At 42.6% G+C, this 22414-nt stretch overlaps 1 protein-coding gene across 4 annotated transcripts in view; it reads right to left on the bottom strand.

Annotated features, from left to right (window-relative positions):
- Positions 1–225: 225 nt before the first annotated feature.
- The window catches only part of Znf462 (zinc finger protein 462), a 142523-nt gene continuing 120334 nt past the window's right edge, over positions 226–22414 (bottom strand). For all 4 annotated transcript variants that reach the window (XM_060379931.1, XM_021644123.2, XM_060379932.1 and 1 more), the window contains exons 11-13: positions 12989–13121; positions 4707–4830; positions 226–3084 (exon numbers count right to left, since the gene is read on the bottom strand). In XM_060379931.1, the coding sequence (XP_060235914.1) occupies positions 2877–3084; positions 4707–4830; positions 12989–13121 (465 nt within the window). In that variant the 3' untranslated portion in view covers positions 226–2876. The remainder of the gene's footprint in view (positions 3085–4706; positions 4831–12988; positions 13122–22414) is intronic.

The following is a 22414-nucleotide window of genomic DNA, read 5'->3' as shown; positions in this document are numbered from 1 at the left end:
ATTCCTATTTTTGGTGAGAAATAATCCCTCCAACAAATTTATATTGTTGATGCATAGCCTGATGCAGGAATGTTCATGTTTTACAACTCCAGCTCGTATCTCACCTTAATTTTACCTGTTTTCTCCATCTGTATAGATGAGTGCACAGATTAAAAACTGGTCTTGTCACTGCCAGCCTTCCTGTCTGTAATTAAACCCATAAATGACTTACAACAGATGCACATAGACACATGTGAAAAAAATTCTTTATTAATTTCTCACATTTCATTACAAAATGTATGTTGCAAACAACTTGAATAACCTACTTGTGGTTTTTATTTTATTTTATTATTTTTTTTTATTTTTTGTGTTTAAACCCTTGGCTTCCAGGAGTCAGGATCCCCTATCTTTCATCAAGTTTCAGGAAACACTGATTATTGGAGTCAATAGGTTATCATTTTGCTATTTATTTTCTTCTCTCAAGCTCTGGAAAAAAATGTCCTCTGTATAAATTAAACAACAACAAAAAATGTTGTAAATTCTATGTCATTACAGTCAGCAGAAACAGAATGCATCCAAAACGTGTGGCCACAAAATATCAGGTATATGTTTGAAAAAGAAAAAAAAAAATGACATTCTAGCCTTGTTAAAAGGATAATGGTCCCATATTTTTATTAACAGGTTAGCAAAACAAAATCCAATGGATTACAATATTTACATGTTATTTGAAAAATAAAGTAGTGATAAAAAGCATGTCACAATTATTTTCTCTTTTTTTTTTCCTTTTTTTCTTTTGTCGTTTTATCTGTTTGTTTTTGGTAACCATCACAAACATCCAATCCAGGTATGAAACTGTTTAGTACACTTGAAATGAGGCCAATCCAAAACAAATAAGGACACAAAAGAATGTTTGTCTAGATATTTCACACTTTCCCTCTTTTCTGGTTTCCATATGATGGCCCCCCCATCCCTAAAAAAAAAAAATTAAATTAAACATCCTACAAATAAAATTTCTTAATAGCTAAAAAATTTAAAAACAAAACAAAGCAAAAAACAAGAACATGCTTTTCAAGTAAATACTTCACAAATGCAACATCTTTCCGTGGATCTTATCTGAAGCTGAGTGGGACACTGCCATCCAGTTATCCCTCTTCCCTTCTCGCCCCGCCCCCACCCCATCAACCCTTCCAAGTTAAAACAGAAACGAAAACAGAACAAAAAGAAGAAACATGAAAACTTACATTCGTTCACACACACACATCCAAACACCAGCACATGTACGTGTGTACCTGCGCGCACACGCGCGCGCACACGCACGCGCACGCACACACATTTCTAAACCTAAGCGTCAAGAAAGGTCTTTTCTACTTTTTGGAACAAAACCCCTTGTTCACAATCAGAACATACTATCAATGTAGACTTGCATTTAGTCTGAACTGCTCTTGACAAAACAAAACAAGAAAAACGCAGAAAGAAAGGAAGAAAAAAAAGCACTTGTCCAGGCTCTCTGTAGGATACGCCATCTCTTGTCCATGTTCATGAAAAGGATGGCTCCCAAAAGAAATGAGAAAGCCTCACAATACACAAAGCAAACAAAACACAGAGTTCAAATCACACACGAAAGTCAGCCCAATGTAACAGAAACTGTTGGTGTGAGACAGTGATGTGTTCGTTTGAGAAGAAGCGAAAGAGTGAGAGGACCTCTTTGTCTGGCCCATGGCTGCATAGCTCTGCAAGAGTTCGGTTCTTTAGTTAAATTAAAAAGAAACCAAAACCAAAACATTTTAGAAAGGAAGTTAACCTCTTTGTTATTTCCATGTTTAAGGTTATAAAAATTCCTATTCTCACACACACACACACACACACACACACACACACACACACGAAAACCCTTTAGCGCTCCCTTGACCTCAAATTAAAACAATAAACACACAAAGAACAACTCATATGAAAAAAAGAAGAACTGAATTTGTGCCGTGTTTGTAACACTCAAATTGAGGGAAAATAAAGATGTGGCCAACAAAATCCCACAATCACCATAAAATTAGTTCACATGAACCTACCAAATTCTAAATTATAGCTGAACACTAATAAACAGCTTACCTGGAATACAGGGTGACAATTCACACACAGTTATCTAGTAATTAAAGTCTGTTTCTTTTTTTTTTGTTTTGTTTTTTACTAAAATAATTAAAAAAATCACAGTATTTTAAGAAATAAAACCCACATGGGGATTTTAAGCACAATTTGTGTTCCTTTCTTTAAAACTCTTTTTTTTTCTCCATTCACCATCCTGTCCAGCAGTTCTCTCTACATTTAACCACAAGGGCGACAGGTAGTACAGACAAATGCAGAGAATTCCCTTGGTTAAGTCTGAGGTACTAGGAAACAGGTGACTGTTTTATGCAAAGCAGTTTTTTTTTGTTTGTTTTCTGTTCGGTTTATTTATTTTTTCTCCCAAAGCGGCTGCAGTTAGGTCTTGAAAAAGCTTAAGGTATTAAAACTAGAAAAACGCACCGAAAGTTGTGCGCCCCGAAGAAGTTGTTCCCCTAGGAGAAGTCTTCCACTGCCCGCGAGCTTCGGTTTCCACGCGCTGTCCGAGAGGGTCCCGGAGACCGCCGTGCTCCCAAACCGCAGCAGATGAAAACTTCCGTGGTGAAGATCCGGAAGGAAGGATGTAGTGACGGGAAAGGAGCCACATATTCCAACCATTTAAATAACTTTAATTTACATACTCACTCACACAGGTACCAGTGCTTTGAAAATAGATTGTTCAGTCCTAAAAGCAGCTTTGTTCTGTCTTTTCTCCTCTGTCCCTCCCCCTTCTCAGCCCACGCCGGCCCTCCCACATTTTCATCACGGTTCAAGTAAGGTTTGATAAGAATTTCACCAAACTCTTATTCGTTTTTGGCCTCTGCATTCTCCAGGAGAGATTTGTCGGCAGCTACTACACAGATGGCTACTGTTTCACTCTTTAAGGAAAAGTCTATCCCAATTGGCTCATCGTCTTCCTTTGCCTCTATGGAGGGCAGCTGGATGCCATCCTCTACCATCTCCTTTGTATGGACATCGTCTCTGCTCACTTGGTTGGTATCATGCAATGCCCTGGAAGAGTAGAACAAGAAAAAAACGTTTATTGGCCAGATGTGTTGACACGTCTCTCATTCCAGCACTTAAGAGGTGGGGACAGGAGGCTCGGGAGTGGTGTGCATGCTGTTCTGGAGGCCAGTCCCAAAGTCAGGGCTCATTCCTCAGGCATCATCATCTTTTCTGTGTGTTTCTTTTGAGACATAAGCACAAGGGATCCTCCTGTCTCCGCCTCCCCAGAGCTGGGATTGCAAACACTCACCACCCTGCCCAGATTTTTTAACCTGCATTCTGGGCATGGGGCTGAAATCCTAAAGCATTTTGTCAGCGAGGAGACTGTCAGCACACAGGTAATTTCACTAGCCGCCTCCCAGAGACCTAACAACAGCTTAAGTTGGCACGTGTTGCCCCCGGCACCAGCTGCCCCTGCGGGTGCCCGGGCGAGCTCCATGTAAAGGGACCACCCATCACTCCAGCACTCTCTCTGCCCTCACGGCCCTGCTCCTCTCTATCTGCCTGTCCACACGTCCACGCCTCTGCCTCTACCCCTTTCCCAGGCCCTTACCTAATAAACCTTTGTTCCATGTCTGTTGCGTGGCGTAACCTCTCGGGGGTACACCTTGGCATGTTCCTGCCTAAGTTATATATTACCACTCCCCCGGCTTCATTATATTTCACAACAGGGACCTCCTTGGTCCCTCACAGGTTTTTTCTAACTAAGCAAATACAGCTCTTCTATCTGCCCTTCTCTGATCCTAGAATTTCATGTGAACGATTCTATGTGTGTATAGCTAAGTTGCCAGAGATTTCCTATTTGTTATGTGTAGGTCCTACAGAGCTTTTTCTTTCTAATGAAAGAAAATATCCAATGTTGTACCGCACTTTCATTATGTCATGTTTTGTTTCCAAATTAATATCACATTTTAATATTGTCTCCTTCCCTGAGTTATACACTCAAATTCATCAGCTGGACTCACAAGCTTAGATATTGGCCAATAACGACTAAGACAAAAGAGGCAACTTGGGTATTGGAGATTTATTAGTCAAGACTGTTAATAAATCATCCAAAAAAACAAACAAACAAACAAACAAAAAACCAAAAAACCCTGCAGGCAGCACCCATGCCTTGAGAAACTTAGTTATATTCTCAGAGGTCTGTACATTTAGCCGGCATTGTCTAACACAAAACACCGTGTCTGGTAGACTAAGGGCTCCTTGTGGAAAGGAGGTGAGAGGTCAGAGGATGCTCTCATTTATCTGGGCGGCCAGCGGGATAGAGCTAGCTGTGTCTCTGAGGTAAGTCATGGCATGCTCGAGACCATTCATGGAGTGAGCAAACACAGAAGCCAGACATCCAAAAGCACATTCACATTCTCTCAGGGAATGAGATATGAACGCGAACAAAACGGACAGGCGACCCTTGACTTTGGGGGCTTTCCTTCACCTAACTTGTGTCAGGGCGGCCATTTTGAAAAGTAACAGAGAAGGAGAAATCTGCTTCCTCAATCACCACTGCCCGACCCTCATGCCTGGTAAGGTGACAGGGGTGGCGCATGGAAAGGAGTCTACATAGTCTCTAGAATTCTGGCCTCCCTCCCACTGCCTCTCTTGGGACAAAGGTCTCTCAGCACCCTACTTACATGCCATGTCTTAACACGTGTCTTTCCCACTCAGAGCCCTGTGAGAACGCCCGTCCACAGAATTCACACGGAAATCGTTTCTCAGTGTTCACTCCAGCCCCTCTGTCAGAAAATCTCATCAACTCTGCAAATAGAAAGAAAGGACCAGCGTTAGCTTTGTGTTTCTGGAACCCAGAGGTCAGTTAGCATTCACCAGAAAGGCCTCCTGGCTTACCTGGGAAGCTAAACTGTAGGCTACCTCCAGACTCCCGACTGACTCGGGGTTTCCCTTAAGCACACTTCCTACCCTAAGATCCCCATGACGTTTATTTTCTAATTAACCTGTCACTTCTGCATGATCTGAGTAAGGGCTTGACAGCTTGGCAGCTACCCAGTGTCTATCCAAAACGGGATTATCTGCTCACTAAGAAGAAAAGCGACCACAGGAAGCACGCAACCTGGTTGGCCAGCCTAGACCACAGGACTTTTACTCACAAGTGGAACACTTCTGCAGGAAGGTTAGGAGCCTTGTGAAGACCCTCCAGTGAGTGGGGCCCTGGACAGCTGTGAGGTGGGGTTAATAAATCAGCCTATGGGAAAGCATGTCTGGCTCAGTGGATTAATGCCACTTGTCACCAGGCTTGACGAGCTGGGTTTCACCCCTGGAACCCACATGGTGGGAGAAGAAAACCACCACTCCGCCGCCTGTCGTCCGCTAACCTCCACATGGGCCACTCTCTCACACATACAGTACATAAGCACATGTAATAATAATCATGATAAAAAAGCAAGCATGCCCCCAGCCACTGATGGAACCTGGCCAGATGCCCGGTATTTATTCCTCAGCCAGTGGTGCTCACTAAAGCGGGGATACCGAGACATTTTTGAATGGGTCCGTCTGGTATACACATCAAATATTGACCTAGCTTTTCTGTTTGCTCCAGTGACGCTGGCATACCTGATAGGGGTCTGATAAATGTGGCTCAGCTAGCTAATTGTTTTTAAGCCACACCTCCTGGCAAGCTCAAAGATGAGGGCTGACAAGGCCTGTGTGCTGTCCTGAGTCTTAGGGCTATACGTCTTTCATCAGCCCACAGAGGGCCAGGTCTTCATATGGGTAATAAGTAGCAGATGAATGCTGCAAAATAAAGGTGGAGCAATTGACCGTTTTCTTCTCTGATCACTGTGCGTCCCCCAGCTCAGATGTCACAGGAAGACATCTCCTGGTTGAAACACCCACGCTTTATGAAATCTTTAGGACAGTAGCTGGAGCTCTGCACTGCCTTCGTCCCCCTCACAGAAAGCTATGTGAACAGGGCCAGTTTGCACAAAAGATGAGACATTTTCTCACAAATTAAGAAGATCACCACACAAGCCATTAAAAATAATTGCACAGACTATCTTCCTTGATTCTTTTCACTGGAAATGACACAGCACCATCTGCTCTGCGCATTAATTCCTTAGCAGGGATTATCTTGGGCAAGAAATCAACAGAATGCCTTCCTGACTCCTCCCAGTTGCATAATGAGAGGGGGCAGGGTGGGCAGCGTTCTGCTTGGGTTCCTTTCAATTTCTTCATGCGTGGCTTCTCTCTGAAACTCCCTCTGAGCTTCCCAGAATGGTGTTGCTGTGTGTCTATTTGGAGTACTCTCCCTAGCTCTCTTGTTTGGAGAGAAACTGGGTAGCAGAGAGGCCGTTGAACTCCCCAACTGAAGGCATCTATACGAAAGCCCAAATTACTCACAAGGAGAATGTTGCTAGTACTTGCTCCTCTGACCTCAGGAAACATGAAACCAGTCATCTATTGTCTCCCAGGGCACATGCTTAGCATGTGCCCTCAAAGAAGAGGCCATTCTATCTATTACATCTCAAATCACTCTCCCTCAGCTTGAGAGCTGAGCTAATTCCCCCTCCTGCCCTCTGCCAGAAGCCAGGATGTCTGGCAAAAACACCCAAGGCTATTGTTGGCCCTGGTCTTCTTGGCAATCTACTGAGATGGTAGAAGATTGATTCTAGGCTGTTTCAAAGGAGATGGGACAAAGGGAGCCCGGTCTTGCAAGGACAGGTGACAGGGAAGAGAGTTCTGGCTTACAGTTCCCAAGGTACTCAGGACAGTCCCCCATACCAACTTGTCTGTCCAAGGAAGTTTGTCTCCATTTGTTTAGGTCTCTGGATGCCGGCATAGCACTTCCCAGTGAGAATCAGAAACCACAGAGTTCGATCTAGCTACATCTAGTCTGAGGCTGAGAGCCCACTGAGTAAGAGAGAGGCTGAGATGGATGAGCAGGGAGCTGTGCTTTCTATCCCACACATGTCACACTCCGTGTTTCCTCATGGCCTAAGCTTGTGTTACTTGTTTTGGGGAACATCATCGGGAAATGGAGGACTCTGGAATGCTGATGGCCTCAGAAATAGCATATACTTAGCCTTAGACATGGAAAAAAAAAGTCATAAAAACCAATAAGGAACCTTTTATCTCCTAAAGAGGGGCAGCAGGGCCACTGAGAACCAGGAATAAAAAGGAGCCTTTTGTACCCTCACTCAGAACCACCCTCTCCCTTCCCTCTCCCCGAGGACATTCAAAACTGTGCAGAGATGTTAAGAATTTGTTGTGAAGAACATATTTGTGGTAAGGTTTTAAAAGGAAAGGGGAAAAGAAGCCATACTTCTGAGATCACAAGCATTTCTCTTACAGGAAATGGCTGAACATAAGATAGCATAGCCCCTGGTCAACCCATAGGTAAGGCTGTTTCCTGCAGCCTTGCAGGTTGGCCACAGCAAGCAGCTTTTGACAAATTAGCGCACTTTGGCATTAAGCCTCTGCTATCTGTGTTGGTTGGAGATGCAAGGGCCAAACTAGATCTGTTGGTTCTCATCGTGGGAGTTTGGGGACAAGAAACACTGCAGAAGACAATGGCCTGGGAAAGACACCTGCTCAGGCCTCCTAGATATTCTGCCATGTGGCCTTAGAATATAGCCCAGGGCCAATGGATCCACAGATTTCACGGCTAGTTTCTCTTTGATAAAGAACATTTTACCACTCAAAGGGTTGGAGATACATGTGGTTTAAGGGATCTGCTTTGGAGATCTCCAGAAGATTTCGATTCAGCCTCCAATGGTTCTATTGGATAGGTCTTAAGTCTGTCAGGACCCTTAATAAATTAGGTACATGTTTTGGATGTCAAGTCATTTATTCAGCGTTTTTGGTAGTGATGGAGCTGTAATTCAAGGTCTCTCGCAAGACAGGCAAGGACTCTATCACTGAGCTGTATCTCTAGCCTTCATTTACATTTTTATAACATGAAGGTATGCACAAAAGACCCCAGAGAGCCACAACCTAGAGTGAATAGGATAAGAAGTTCAAGGCACTATCTTCTGTGACTTTAAGATATGTAAACAAAGCTAAGGTCATCAAAACAGCACGACACTAGCCTAGAATCAGGTGCACGGATCAATGACACAAAACAAAGTCCAGAAACACATTCATTCAGTTAGTTGACTTCTGAGAAAGTTCTCAATATCACACAACGATGAAAAGACAATCCTGTAAATAATTACTAGGACAATTTGGCATCCCAAGCAGAAACTAGATCCTGATCTTCCAGCAAGTACAACAATCAACTCAAAATGAGTGAGGGATCAAAATGTAAGTCCCAAAACCATAGAAAGTGTCGGAAGAAAACAAAGAGGAAATCTCCACCACACTGGTCTGAATATGATTTTTTTTAAAGTTTTTTTATATGACCCCCAAATCACAAGTGACCAAAGCAAAAACAGACAAATGAGAGCTGAATGGAGCTGAAAAGTTTCTGTACTTTTGGGGAAACGTTAGAATGAAAAGGCCACTCACAGAAAGGAGGAGACAGCGGTAGGCTACACACCTTTCACAGGGTCAGCATCCCGGCTTCATGCAGAATTCCAATAACTCAGTCAATGCTTGAGTGAACAATTTCCCCAATTAAGAATAGACAAAGGCTCTGTATAAGCATTTCTCAGAAGATATGTAGACAGACATTAGCTATATAAAGGCACTCCACGTCAAGAACAAGAGGGAAATGTAAATTCAAACCTTAAGTACTTCTCCATAGCAATTAGAGTGTCTATTATAAAAGAGGGAAAGACAACATGTGTTGGTGAAGGTAAGACAATAACAACACTGCAGACTCGCAGCAAATTAGGGAAGCCCTTATGGAAGGCTCTACGCAAGTCCCACAGCAATCTTCAGTGTTGTCTACAACAGCAAAGACACAGAAGCCAGCTCAGTGACCATTTACCCATGAAGGGCAGGAGAAAAACATGGCCCATACATCTGGTATACCCTTATACTTTAAAACAGGAAATCCTGTCATTTGTAACAACATATTAAAAGGAAATAGGCCAAGCATAAAGGCAAACGCAAACTAAATGATTCTACTCTGTGTGAAACCTCTGCCAAATCCAGTGATGCAGATGGTGGAATAGACATGTCCAAAGCCCAGGGATAGGAACTGGAGACACACTGGTCAAAAGACACCACCTTTCAGGTAGAGAGGAAGAATGAGTTTAGGAGATGAATTGTGTAGCATGGGGACTATACTCAATAATGCTATTGCAGTTTAAAATTGCTCTGTTGATTAGGTTCTTCTTCCCCAAGATCCATATGTAAGGAAAAAACATGTTAACTAACTCAACTCAGTCATTCTACAGTGTATACCTATGAATCATACATTTGTTAAAATCAAACATTATGAAGATGACAGAGGCATTTATTTATTTATTTTTATAATTTATTTGCTTTACATCCTGTTTAGCAGGGGATCTCAGTTATCTCTATGCACTGTCTCTGGTTGGTGCATCAGTCTCTACAGGACCCCCTGGACCCAGATTTGTTGGCTCTGTTGGTCTTCTTGTGGAGCTCTTGTCCCCTTTGGATCCTTCTATTCTCCAACTCTTTTCTATGAGTCCCTGCAGTCTGCCCAAAGTTCTCAGAATCTGAGAACTTCTTTGCTGGATGGAGTCTTTCAGAGGACGTCTTTGGTAAGCACCCATCCTGAGCCAAAGCCATACAATGGAAAAAAGACAGCATCTTCAACAAATGGTCCTGGTCTAACTGGATGTCTACATGTAGAAAAATGAAAATAGATCCATATTTTTCACCCTGCACAAAACTAAAATCCAAGTGGATCAAAGACATCATCATAAAACCAGACACATTAAATCTGTTAGAAGAAAAATGGGGAAGAGCCTTGAACTCATTGACATAGGAGACAACTTCCTGAACAGAATACCAACAGCACAGACTCTAAGATCAATAATCAATAAATGGGACCTCATGAAACTGAAAAGTTTCTGTAAAGCAAAGGACACTGTCATCAGAACAAAACAACAGACTGGGAAAAGACCTTCACCACCCTACATCAGATAAGGCTTAGAAATTAAATTTCACTTTTCCAGTCCCAGACGATGAAGGAGCCGTGGGATACTGTGCAAACAAGGTGAAGGCCAAGAACCACAACACACCACACACAACCAGAAATGGCATAGAAATGGCATCAAGAAACCCTGGTCACAAAGTTATGAATCTCTTAAGGGGGTGGACTCCAAGTTCTTGAGGAATACATACTTTTCCAAGAAGCACAACAAGAAAGACCTGAAGAAGATGCAGGCAAACAAAGCAAAGGCAATGAGTGCTCCAGCAGAGGCCATCTAGGCCCTTGTGGAGCCTGCGACCATTAAGCCCAAGATGCCAAAGGGCCCCCCCACTGCAAGCTCAGCCATCTGGCTTTCACAGCTTACCCCAAGCTTGGGAAGCAGATTCGAAGCTACATGGCCAAGGGTTGTGGGCTCTGCCAACCAAGGCTCCAGCTTCAGCTCAGGCTCCCAAAGCCAGGCCCAAGTGAAGGCCCCATAGGAAAGGCTTCCACTGATGTGAAGACAGACGGACTGGTGTGACACACCCACCACCCACTATTTACAGATGACCAGTGTCCTATGCTGTTTTTACAAATAAACCAGAGGCAAGATCTGTAGAAAGAAAGAAAGAAAAAGAAAGAGATAGAGAGAAAGAGAGAAAGAAAGAAAGAAAGAAAGAAAGAAAGAAAGAAAGAAAGAAAGAAGGAAGGAAGGAAAGAAGGAAAGAAAGAAAAGAAAAGAAAAGAAAGAAAGAAGGAAAGAAAGAAAAGAAAATAAAAGAAAAATTAAATTTCAACAAACTAAATAATCCAATTAAAAAATAGGCTACAGAACTAAACAGAAAATTCTCAACAGAGAATAGCGAATGGTGGAGAAACACTTGAAAGAAATGTTCAATGTCCAGTCCTTAGTCATCAGTGAAATCCAAATCAAAACAACCCTGGGATTCCATCTTATACCAATCAGAATAGCTAAGATCAAAAACTCAAGTGATTGCATATGGTGTTGAGAATGTAGCGAAAGGGCAACCCTCCTCCATTGCTGGTGGGAATACAAACTTGTACAACCTCTCTGAAATCAATCTGTCACTTTCTCAGACAACTGGGAATAGTGCTACCTCAAGATCCAGCTGTACCACTCCTTGGCATATGCCAGCAAGATGCTCCATCATACAAGGACATTTGCTCAATTATGTTCATAGCAGCTTTATTCGTAATAGCTAGAATTTGAAAACATTCAAATTTCAACTAGATGTCCCTCAACTGAAGAATGGATACAGAAATTGTGGTACACTTCCACAATGGAATACTATTCAGCTATTAAAAACAAGGAAATCATGAAATCTGCAGGCAAATGGATGGAACTAGAAAAGATCATCCTGAGTGAGTTAATCCAGAATCAGAAAGACATGTATGGTATCTATTCACTGATAAGCAGAGATTACCTGTATAATACAGGATAACCATACTACAACCCACAGACCTAAAGAAGCTAAATAACAAGGAGGACCCTAGGGAGGATGCTTAATTCTCATTCAGAAGGGCAAATAAAAGAGACTCTGGAAGCAGTTGAAGAGAGTAAACATACATTTTTTTTTAACTTGTCAACTAAAACTAAAGAAAATACCAAGGTTCAAAATCTGAAGTGTTTAAGTTAAAAATCTATATATTGACCACCTCAGGAGACAGACACTATTATTATCATTGTCACCGTCACTATTATTTGACAGCTGGCAAACTCACATAGGTGTAAAGCAAAGTCCTGTAGACTGGGGGCCAATATCCAACAGGGTAACTGCAGAACCTCGAGTGGTACATGAGACTAAGGAAACAATGCTTAGTAATGGCTGCTAACACATTCTTCCCTTCACTGCAATGGTGGTAGCTATGACGAGTTTTCTACCTATGCATGAATTTTTCTCTGTCTGTAATAACCCAAGGACACATCCTGACTTAGATTCTTTCTTTTTAATTTCGAGTATGCATGTGGGTGTGAGCACAAGACAGCAGGTACCTGGAGAGGCCAGAAGAAGGAGTCTGAGCCCCTGGAACTAGAGGTGCAAGTGGTTGTGAGCTGCCTAAAATGGATGCTGGGAACTGAACTCAGATTCTTTCAAGAGTAGCAAGCACTCTTAGCTGCTGAGCCCTACTACTCTCTCCAGCCCTCCACCCCCATGCCAACCTATTTATTATATGCTCAGCCTGGGGATGTCCACAGTAGTCTACATTTAACCAGAAGACAATGACAACACCCTAGATCACATAAGCATGTTATCTACATACAACTATGCACATTTTGGAGTCTTCTTATAATATGGCAGAGTGACTAGGGTTAGAATAATAGTTGCCACAAAACCTTTGCTGGTGCTTTCTGCAAATACAGGGGAGGATGGGATACTGTCTCTCCCTTTTGAGAGACAGTATCTCTCTGTCTTGAGAGACAGAACCCTAAGTGGGTTAAGAGAAAAATAACTTGCAGCAGGACACGGTGGAGACTCCAAGTTCACTGCAGCCTCTCACTATGACCCCAGCAGCAATCATTTAAAAAATGTCCAATTCCAAGTTCATCCTTATTCAATAGCCCTAAAGTGTCACTCATCTTGTTCTTTGCCTATTTTCATTCTGAAGCTTCCCTAGAGACTAGTTTTCCTTGCTTAGGAATCGTATTTTTTTTTTCTTAGCAAACATATATCTATAATTAGGAAGAAAATGTCTGTTTTCCTTGGAGTTTCTATAGCTGGTAATAGTTTGTAAAGACAGGGCCTCTGATGGTGCCTAAGCCAGTCTGTTCTGCTACTTAACCAAGAAGGATCATCCCTTCTGTTCTCCCCACAGCAGCCTCCTGCCTCCCTTCTGTTTCACTGTGGACGTTCTGGGTGCCATCTGGGACTCAGAGAGCAGGGTGAGACTAACCTCTGTCTTCAGCCTTGCTGCTCATTTCATCGTCCTTGTCCTCATCATCGCTGCTGGAACTCTCCATCTTTTCCTTCATCTGTTCCAGCTGATCCAAGTTAACCCGTCCAACCAGCTCAAAGTTACGGCTGACCTGAAAAAGGCAAGCAGATGATGGAATAATGAACCACAGACTTCATGAGCTCTCTTGGAGGAAATCCCTTCCAGCATAATTCCCCGTGTCTGTGTTTTCACATCCAAGACCAAACAAGCGAGGAGCTGAGAGGTCCTTTTCTTCATTGTGGCTCTCAGAGACAGAGCTGTCTTTGGCTCCGGCCTTCTCACCATACTTGTTAAGACTTTGGTACAGGAAACAAAGCCCCAAACACAACAAAACCTATCGCAGAAACTCAACACTGGATTATAAAATGTGTCTGTCTTTTAACTACTCAAGCTTTCAATACTTTTGCACTCAAAGAGGCTCCTGTAGGTGTCCTTACCACTAGCAGTGAGAATGGAAAATTTCTTCCACGATCCTGTCAACCATGTTTCCTGGATGTTGCAGCCAGGACTGCAAGACAAGCTTTTGACTCCTAACTCTAGTGTAAATGGAAGACCAGACTATTGCTATGGGTTTAGCAACATGTCTGAAACTGACCACAGCCAATTGTATGAGACTAGGATCACCTGCAAACAAAAACACAGGTAGCTAAGCTCAGGAGCTCATTAAATGTGGTAACTATGGGGATGGTGAGATGGTTCAGTGGGAAAAGGACTTACTGCTCAAGAATGAGGACCTGAGTTCAGATCCTCAAAAACCATGTAAAAGCCTGGACGAGGAGCTTCAGGTTTAAGGCCAGGCCTGTCTCAAAACATCACATGGAGAGCATACACACACAGTGGGTGGTCCTTAGTCAGAGTAAGGCAGGGACCTGAGCTTTCTTCAAAGTATCTTTTAAAGGAAGCAATAGTCCAGACTATAACGTCTAACAAGCTCAGGTTTGGGGTAATCAGATCAACAGTACAAAATATGCCTTCTCTGCCCATCTCCTCTGGGCGTTGGCAGCTATGCATATAGACTTGTTAGTGATGGCAGGTGAGGCTGCTAGAACAAGCCAGAGATTATACTCCACATGAGGGGGGTGCTCTAATCCCCTTTTTGAAGGCCAGGAGAGGAGAATGCCACTTTGTTCCCACCTCCAGAGGCTCGCAGTATAGTTAGCGAATGAAGGCAGACATCATTAATTAGCTAGGCCAGTTCCACAGCTGCCTTGGAAGACAGTGCAGTGAGGGCACAAGAGAGGAAAGAGGGCTTACAAGACAATTCAAAATATTCTCTGGGGCCAGACTGGGACAAAGATTTGCTGAGCACCACCAATTCCATATGCCTGGCAGATGGGATCGTCATCATTTGCTGTGACAAATGTGAGAGCTCAACTAAGAGTACCAGGACCAACTCGGTGCTGTGCTGAGACTTACTACCACCCTGGCAACTTTGTATAGGAGGAGGGGAGGCAGAATGCACTTTCAGGATAATACCCTGCTCTACCTATGAGCACGGAATCCACGAAGATCAGTTGATTCTGCTCTCTTCTTGCAAGACCTGGGCTCCTCCTTGAAACCCCTATTCTCACAAAGCTCAGGGCAACAGAAAGAAATATATCATTAAACCAAGTGCTCTTTTGTCCCTCTCCTTTTTCATGGGTTTTGGAAGAACTATGCTTCTCTTTTTTCCTCTGTAGAAAACTGTTCACGTTTTTTGGATTCTGCACAATTTTAAAACAGTGTGTGGCATTTCCATGGTATATGTTCATCCCTGGACAACCCAGGATTTATCTGTCCTGAAAAAGATATCTATAATCTTTGCAAGGCAATTAAGACTTAAAACTATCTTATTTTTTTTTATTTTGCTATGTAATGAGAAGATTTCTAAAATTAAAAAATCTTTATAGCTCTGGGTTATTCGAACATTAAAAAAACCCCAAACTATCCATCTAAATGCTAATCTGAGCACAAAAGGAAGACTCCTTTCTTCTTTTGCCCCTGTTAGCCCATCATCTCTCCTGTCTGACTGACTGTAAGCCCCACTCCAAAATTGGTTTGGCGCATCCATTCTCCCCTCCTCCTATATTGATTCCCCAATGTGGTCAGAGTCATCTTTAAGAAAATGTTAGGAAGCTGGGGAGACGGCTCAGTCAGCAACACTTCCTGTACAAGCATGAGGAGCGAAGCTTGGATATATAAAAAGCTGGGCGCAACACTGTCCTCTTCAGTCCTAGCTCTTGGGTAAGGAAGATTGGCTGGGGCTAATTGCCTGGAGCGAAGTGGGTGAGCTCCAGGATCAGTGAGAATTCCTGTGGAGCATGATGGAGGAGAACTCCCAATAGCCACCTCTGGCCTCCATTCCTGGACAGACATAAGTCCCCTCTTACGCACACACGTACACACAGGAAATGCCAATATTTGCCTTGAGGACAAAATCCAAATTTTGTGCTGGGTTTACAAGCCTTCCCCCAACTAGCCTTGTTCCCATCATCTTAGCTTACTGCGCTTCCTAACACATCCCTTCTTCTAAGCCTGTACCTGTCACAGCCCTTGCACACAGTCCCCCAGCCCAGCCCCATCCCTTCACCAGGGAACCCTTCCTCTCATTGCTCCTCTGTTAATCACGCTATTTTCCCCTCCAACAGCACACAAACACGCTCACCTGGGCACATGCCCTATTCCCTAAATAGTCTGCCTGCCTAGCCTCTCCCCCACTGAGCGGCAAACCCCAGAGGATAAATTTTCTGTCCTCTCATAGCTCCATCTCCCCTCACCATCAGTGTCTACGTCAGAGCGGGCACGGCTTGTATTGCCTGGGTACTGTCTAGCGTCATTTTAACAAGACTCTCCAATGTCTTCTGCCCTATGTGACACACACAGTGTTCCTTGAAAGAATGTCATCTTTAATCGCCTCATCATGTGTCATCAAGAGGATATGGTCTCTCATTCCCCCATGTATTTAGCTGGGGTTCTGTTATTCCTGGCTCTCGCTATACTGTAATAATAAGCCTTATTGTGTAGAAACCTTTCTTTTATGTTTTCACTTCATAACTGAAACTTCCAGATGTGAAGTTAAAGGGTACAAGCCAAAGGGTGCAAGACTTGATTGGTGTCTCAGCTAGCTTCAGAAAGGACCAAAGGTCCTCACTGGACCTGGAGACTGATGACTATGTGACTAATGTCTTGCTGGTGGGGAAGATAAGCTGAGGGCAACTCATCCCCCCACTCCTAAGGACCAGAAGTAACTGCTTGTGATCCTGTTTACATAAACGGTAACAACTGAGGGAGAAAGAGCATGTCTAGGAGCTTTGCGTGTAGAACTCGGGTCTTTTCCAGCGTTTTTTAGACCAAAGGAGTCACTCATGTCTGCTTTAAGCATGTGTTGTTCAGATAGTTTTTAATATGCTGGTCTACACTTCCTATAAAAGTCCCACGCAAGTGACCCTAAAACAAAGTGGCCTTGAAATTCACCAACCTAGTGGCGGTGTCAGAACTGAAGACCAGGGGCTTACAGGCAAACACTGCCCGCTGGGCTCTGCAGTGATGACCCCATGAAACCCCTTCCCCAGCTAATGACAGCTTTCACAGCCTTTGCTATTTGTTGGTTTTAAACCATTCAAGAGATGTGGGAGAAGAAACTGAAGAGATTTTAGATATGTTCTTGGCAGATACCCCCCCAGCAGCTAGTTTTAAGACTTACACAATGTATTAAGATTACCACGTTGAACACACTTTTTCACACTGCGCCCAGATGGGTACCTAACCTTGCAGAAAACATTGATACAGACATGCTTGATGGTGACAGAATGGAACCTGCAACCTCATCTTCAGGTGACATCACAGGTATCAAGTGAGAGAGACTGTGACAAACCAAGTCCATCTTACATTGCCAGGGCTTCAGAGGCAGAGTTCACCTCCTATTGTCTGCACGGATGTTTATTATCACCTGAGACACTCAAGCAAGAGGTTCCTATCACCTACAATCTAGTATCACTGTCAGAAAGAAAAGCCAGAGAAAACTCTCCTTTCTAGAAAGAGTAACAGCAGAGAACCAAGAACCACGGCCGGGTTTATACGGTGGCTAACCAACACTGTGGTGCTGAGAATGTCTTAGACACAAACGAAGAAATCTGTTTTGTAAAGGGCCGTGTAAGTGACTATTGGAAGGTCTCCAGACCACAGAGCCTCTGCCACAAAAGCTCAACAGCTCAAAAGCCACCAGGAGCAATATGTAAAGACATAGGCAGCTGTATGCAAGCAAGCACCTACTTATAAAAAGCTAAATCTGGAATCCGTACTGTTTCATTGGTCAGAAAATGTGCTTTCGAATTTTTTTTTTTTTTAATTTCAAACTTTCTTGGATGATGAATGATGTAAATGCAAGTGGTGTGCTGGAGTTAGCCCATAGCTGCCCTTTGCTAATCCCTGATTTAGGCACAATTGCAAGCAGGTCTTTGAAAATCAGATGGAGCTGTAGGAAAGAAATCACTGCGAAAAACAAAATATTATCTTTATGACTGCCCACAGCAGTATGCAGATCAAATATTCTGTTGAGGCTGGAGAGATGGCTCAGTAGTTAAGAGCACTGTCTGCTCTTCCATATGACCCGGGTTCAATTCCCAGCACCCACATGGCAGCTCACAAGCATCTGTAACTCCAATCTCAGGGGATGTAGCACCCTCTTGAGACTTCTGTGGGCACTAGACATGCATGTGGTGCACAGACACACAAGCAGCCCAAGCACCCATAGACAGCAAATAATAACTTTAAAAATGTGTTACATTCTTAGGGACCAGCACCTCTGTAAGAGTTATGGTAAAAGCTTAAAGAAAGGACATTTACTCTTCATCCAGGTTGTCCTGAAAGGCAGGATTTTCTTCTTTTTTCTGCTAGAATCATATTGTGCATATACACCACAATTTTCATTTATTCACACACAAGTAGATATTTATATGATTCCCATGTGAACAATATAATGACAATAGGAACATGAAAAGATACTAGATCTTCACTTTACATATTCCAAAGAGGGCCATCATCCAATGGTCCAATGTACTTCATTCAGTATGCCAGGCAGGCGGTCATCCACTAAGATATAGCTCTAGTTCGTTATTGTTTTCTACTTTTTATATATGAGACAGGATTTCATTATTATACTGAGTTTCCCAGGCTGACCTTGAACTTAATGTGGAGCCAAGGCTGGCCTTGAACTTTCAGTCATCTATTTCAGCATTGGGGACAGCTGGGTTTACAGGCCTGAGTCACCAGGTCTGGTTCAATTTTTAATCTTCTTAAGGAAACTCTTGACCGTTTTCCAAAGTGGTTGGATCAGTTTACATTCTTAGCAACAGTACAGAATGGTGCTCTTTCTTCTAGGTGGTCCACACCATGAACCTCAACAATACCTTACTTTATTTGTCAAATATCCCTCAGTTAAGGAGGAAGAAAAAAGATGCCAGCCAGGTAAAGCAGCTGGGTGATCTGAAAGTTCTGCAGAGACTGGTGAGCTGTGCTGAGTTGTGCTGTGACTTCATGGCTGCTCTTATCAAGCACTAGCCATGCTGGATCATGACTCTTCTACTTCCTATCTGCTTAGAAATCGTCCAGGGAAGCAAATGCTGTGTATTCCCAGTGCAGAGTGTGAGGTCAGGCATGTAGTTCATGTACAATGAGTGCAATTTAAATTTATTGGTGACATCAAAACTCACATGAGCAGGGCACTCCTAGCACTTAGGAGGCAGAGGCAGACAGATCTCTGTGAGCTCAAAGCCAGCCTGAGCTACAGAGTTTACAGCGTGAGTTCCAGGACAGCCAGAGCCAGAGCTACAAAAATAAACCCTGTCTCAAAAAAAAAAAAAAGCAGAAAGTATGAAAGAGAAAACCTACATGAGATCAAAACGCATAAAGAATTCATAAGATGCCAGCCAGGTAAAGCAGCTGGCTTTATATCCCACAAATTTGTTTGTTCACGAGAAAATTGGACACTTTCTAAAAGATTTTAAAAAATACTTAGTAAATAACTGTTATATACTATAAGCGTATCCTGTGGTTTTTACATGCATCACTTAATCGTTAGGCTGCTGTGTATAGTACTTCAGTTACCTTCCACATCAGAAGATGGGAATACATAGAGAACAAGTGCTAAAGTCATGATCTGTACTCTCTTATCTTCAGGAGCCATAGCACAGGCTTTTTTATACTGTAACAAACCATTTGTAGAAATGTAAAAGCACTCACAGGATGTAGAAGAAAAATGCCCATTAAATTATGGATAATTTAGGCCAAAACGAAACAAAACAACAACAACAAAAGGTATCGATAACAATATTTTGTTGATAATGTTGGGTGTGGTGGCACATGCCTGTGATCCCAGCACGTGGGGAGGCAGAGGCAGGAGGATTTCTGTGAGTTCAAGTCCAGCCTGGTCTACAAAGCGAGTCCAGGACAGCCAGGACTACACAGAGAAGCTCTATCAGAGAAACAAAACAAATAGAAAGAAAAAAATGTTGTGTTGAATACTTTCATGAGTAGGTGGCTTCCCTTGAGAAATTTTCTTCAAAATACAAAGGGGACTGAAAGATGACTCAGAGGTTAAGAGCACTGGCTGCTCTTTCAAAGGTCCTGAGTTCATTTCCCGGCAACCACATGATGGCTCACAACCATCTATAATGAGATCTGGTGCCCTCTTCTGGCATGCAAGTACAACACTATATAAATAAATAAACAAACAAATAAATATAATAAAAAAGCAAGACAAAGAGGAGCCAGGAGCACAGAAGACAAAGTCCAGACCCAATTTCTTGAAACAGAATTGAGTTTTTGATGGACTTACCTTGACTGAAGTCCAGATAAGGTCTACTCATTTGGAGACCCTGGAATAACTTCAGACACAAATTCTGCAGGAAGCTAGGAGAAGGCCAGCATTAGGAGGCCCTGATCTGACCCACTGAGCTATTGCCAACCTTCGGGATCCAAAACACAAAGACAAAGAGGCTGGCAAGGCCTCCAAGTCTTGGTAATTTGAACAAACTGGCTTCAAATTTCATATTTGAAAGTGATTTTACTCAACTCAATTAATTTAGTTGAGTTTCTAAAGCAGGTGAGTTAGATTGTGGGAGAGGATACAGGAATGTGTCCAAAGAGAAGCAGGCTGGAAGTGAAAGCACTAGGTTCTGACCGGGAAAGACAGTGGATACTTTCAAAGGTTATGGGCAAATAATATCTTTGTCTAATGTTGACTTGATAAATATTGTGCAGGGCTCTTGGAGGCACACCTCTGGAAAACAGTCACATTTCCTACTTGTCTGACTCTGGTTTATCTGTCTTCTCAACCCCATGAAAGAGACATTTGTCCAGCTGACATATCAACAAACAAAGATGACAGGAGGGAGAGCAGTGTTGAAATAAAACAAGCCTCCAGGGAGGTCTTGAGCCTGCAGAACTCCACAGAAGCCATGGAACTGCTCATGGGTACTTAGTTCAGAAACTAAGTGAAAGAAAAAAAATGCAGCTAAACGTATGTCTAGTGATTCGGGGTGAGGGAAGATCTGCAGATTTTCTGTAGCTTTCACTATGGCACACTGCATGAATTTAGAAAACTGAATTTTGAGGCCAGAGCTTGCTATTTACTTTTCAACTGAACATTCTTTTGTTTCCCAGAAACTGGCACACTGGCATATGTGCACACACACATGTGCATGCATGAGCACACACACACACACACACACACACACACACACAAATTCAAAAATACACATTTCTTCGAGCGCAGTTGCCTGAGACTCCATTTGTATAAAAAATTAAAAACATTTCAAAGTAAATTCAATTAGTAGATGTATACTCCCTGAATAGACAAATAGACAATCCTAAATGTAATATACTGAACATGATAATTTTATGAGAAAACCAAGTTAGAGATAATATATTTTTATGTTTCTTTAAGTAGCAAAGAGACTTCAGCACCATAAAGAGCATTAACAAGGTACTGAATATACTTAAAATTTTCTTCCAAAAAAGAAGTGTTCTTTTTTTAATGTTAGAATTGAATGCTTTTTTTTTTTTTTAACCAAGACTTAAAGGTTCCTAGAAGTGTTAAGCCTGTATCTTTCATGGGAACTGCAAGGAAGTAGCATCACTAATATTTCGTTGTGTATATACAGGGGGAGGGGAGGAGGAGGAGAAATTGATACAGAGTAAAATGCAGCCTTCTAGAGGCTCTAGTGAGATCGAAAAAAGACAGGGAGTCAAAGGATGATAAAAATGAAACAGCCTACACTATTTACTTTAGATCCCGGGAGATTACACATGATTCTTTGCTCGCTGTCACAGAGAAAGGTCTAGAAGGACAGGATTCTGTTTGTCACCTCTAAAATGAGGGTTGTGATTGTCACCCCTTCTTCTCTGCACTCTGGCTTCTGAGGATAAACATGGCAGCCTACATCAAGTGCACTTGACATTGTGGTTCTTAAATGCAATGATGTATTTGACTTCAAGGACCCTTTCTGCTATTACCAGCATTCTGTCCATGCCAAACGTGATACTGGCATCTTTAAAGACATTCCTCAGGGTTACAGCCTTGGCAGTAAGAACTCACATGTCCACGGTTGGCATGCCCAGCTCAGTTTAATGAAATCCTTTGATGGAAAAACACATCCTACAGAGCCTTATAGATTGTTTTAGATTTTCTCCACCTAAAGTGATTTGTGACAGACTATAAAAGGCAATACACTCAACTGAGCCTTATTGAAAACATGGTAGCAATCCCCAACTTGGATTTATCTTATTGTCTGGCTCTATTGGTAGAAAATACTTCTGAAACTTAACATCAATGAGGACTTACTGCGTGCTTGAGTTTGGGGGTTGAAGTGAAGTATAATTCACTGACCATCTAACTTATCTATTTTAAGTGAACAATTCAACTTTTTTTAAAAGTAAATTTACTCATTTGTACAACCCTCACCCAAGTCAGTCTGAGATGATCCCTCAAATCCTTTATAATCAAACCTTATTCCCAAGACTCAGTCCCAGCCAAGTTCTGAGCTATGCCTTGTTGCTATGCATTTTCTAGAAACTCACATAAAACAGAAGTCTGGCTTCTGTCCATTTAACAGTATCTGAGCTCCATCCATGCCATTACATGTTAGTAATTCATTCCTTATCCATAAGTAGTTTTCCATGGGACAGTCTTATTTCATTTACCCATCTACTTTAGTCCAGTGTGGTGGTTTGAATAGTAATGGCCCCATAGGTTCATAGATTTGAATGCTTGTTCATTAGGGAGTGGTGCTGCTGGACAGGAATTAGGAGGTGTGACCAGGTTAGAGGAAGTATGTCACTGGGAGTGGGCTTTGAAGTTTTAAGGGCTCTAGTCAGACCCAGTGTCTCTCTTCCTGCTGCCAGTGG

This window comes from Meriones unguiculatus, chromosome 3 (assembly GCF_030254825.1).
Source record: "Meriones unguiculatus strain TT.TT164.6M chromosome 3, Bangor_MerUng_6.1, whole genome shotgun sequence".
Classification (NCBI taxonomy): domain Eukaryota; kingdom Metazoa; phylum Chordata; class Mammalia; order Rodentia; family Muridae; genus Meriones; species Meriones unguiculatus.
The sequence above is the reverse complement of the archived record's forward strand: the minus strand, read 5'-3'. Positions and strand labels throughout refer to the sequence as shown.